Genomic DNA, 1,685 nt, shown 5'->3' on the forward strand with positions numbered 1-1,685 from the left:
CCTGGTGCAGCTGCTGTGCAAAGGACTCACGCAGGTCCAGCAGGCAGCTCTCCAGGCTGCGGCGCTCGCTCCCACTGCCGCCACCGGGCGCAGACACCTCCTCCCTCCACGCCTGGGACACGACAGCCTTACTATGGCTGGCGGCTGTGACCGCTGTCCCCACGCCGCCAGGGTCTCGAGAGGGGCCCTTGTACTTCTCCAGGAGCTCAGCCACCTTGGTGGAGGCAGCAGAGCGCACGGCTTCATTGCCGGGCCCCAGCATCTCGCTGACCGTCTGCTCCTTGTGCAGCAGCTGCACCTTCTCCGTGGAGGCCCCAGTGGGTCCGCCCGTGCCCTCGCCCTGCGATGCGCTAAAGATGAGCGAGGAGCGCAGCCGGGAGCTGCGCTGGATCAGCGGGTTCAGGCGTGAGCGGAAAGAATCCTGCTTGGCCAGGCCCACCTCCTCCGGGCCCTCGCGCTCTGGGCCGTCGCCGCCACCGCTGCCAGAGCCCGGAGCTGGGCCTTTGCCTGGGAAGGGCGCGGGCACACGGAAGGCCGAGGGAAGTAGGTCCCCAGCAGTCGCCCGACCCCCAGAAACCAGCACGTCATCGTCATAGGCTTCCGTCTCCATGGGTGTGGGCAGGCCCTCGTCGCCAGCGTCCTCGCTGTGACAGCCGCTCAGGTAGGAGGTGAGGCGCCAGTGCCGCAGGCCGGCCCGCCCCTCAGGCCCACCCCTGTGCTCCGGCTCCGGCTCGGGTGCCATCTCTGGGCCTAGCCTCGTCATCGCTTGGCAAGGGAAGCGCTGGCCCAGGTTGGGGCGAGGGGCCCCGCCGGGTTCCAGACCGCGAGGTCCGGGCCCGAAGGCGGGGTCCGAGCCATGGCGCACCTCCCGTGAGGCACTGGATGGCACGTAGTCCAGCCGCTGGTGTCCGTCCAGGCCGAGCTCTGGAAATCGTGGCCCGGTGCCCAGCATGAATTCGTCGTGGTCTGGGAAGCCAGGGCGGCCGGCCCGCAGCTTCTCGAACAGGCCTTGTGGGCGCGTTGGCGCGAGCTGCGGGTCCCACTGGTAGTGCTGTTGGTAGAGCTGGTCGCGGTGGAAGTGGCTGGTCTGGAAGCGGAGGTCATCGCCGTGGCTGAGGAACGTCTGCCGTGATACCTGCCGCGCGGCCGCGAGATTCTCCACTGCGCCCGCACCGTCGGCGGCCGCATAGCTGTACCTCTTGAAGGCGTCCATCTCTAGGTGCCGTGCCTGAAAGAAGCCCCGCGGGCCCGAGAGCTCCCCGCCTGGCCCGGCCTCTGCGTCCAGCCGTCGTGAGAGCGGCCGCAGCCCCGTGTGCGGCTCCAGGGCGCCCCCGGGCATCCGCGAAGACTCCTCTCGGCGAAAGGCCGACAGGAAGTGGCGGTCGGGGTCGAGGAAGGAGGGGAAGCCCAGGCCTTCTTCCCGAGGTGGTGGGAACAGGAGGTGAGCGCGTTTGGGGAAGGAGAAGGGGGTGGGAGCCCCGGGCATCTGGCTGCCCATGAGCGGCCCAGCCCCTGCGTATGGAGCTAGGGCATAGGTGTCCATGCGAGCCAGCGCCCCGGCCGAGGGTACCAGCGGTTCGGACTGTGCGAAGAGAATGCGGAATTCCTCATCGAAGCTGGAGACCAGCTCGCCCTGGAACACGTGCGCCAGACTCCGGTGGATCTTCTCGAAGGACCACATAAAG

At 68.8% G+C, this 1,685-nt stretch overlaps 1 protein-coding gene across 1 annotated transcript; it reads right to left on the reverse strand.

Annotated features, from left to right (window-relative positions):
* Positions 1–4: 4 nt before the first annotated feature.
* On the reverse strand, positions 5–1,681 carry LOC104991371 (protein FAM83H-like; the record flags this gene model as incomplete). Its single annotated transcript, XM_010843808.1, has 1 exon — positions 5–1,681. A coding segment is annotated over exon 1 (1,677 nt), but the record flags the coding sequence as incomplete, so codon positions are not given.
* Positions 1,682–1,685: the final 4 nt, after the last annotated feature.

Source organism: Bison bison, unplaced genomic scaffold (assembly GCF_000754665.1).
Source record: "Bison bison bison isolate TAMUID 2011002044 unplaced genomic scaffold, Bison_UMD1.0 scf7180017847744, whole genome shotgun sequence".
NCBI classification, from domain to species: Eukaryota; Metazoa; Chordata; class Mammalia; order Artiodactyla; family Bovidae; genus Bison; species Bison bison.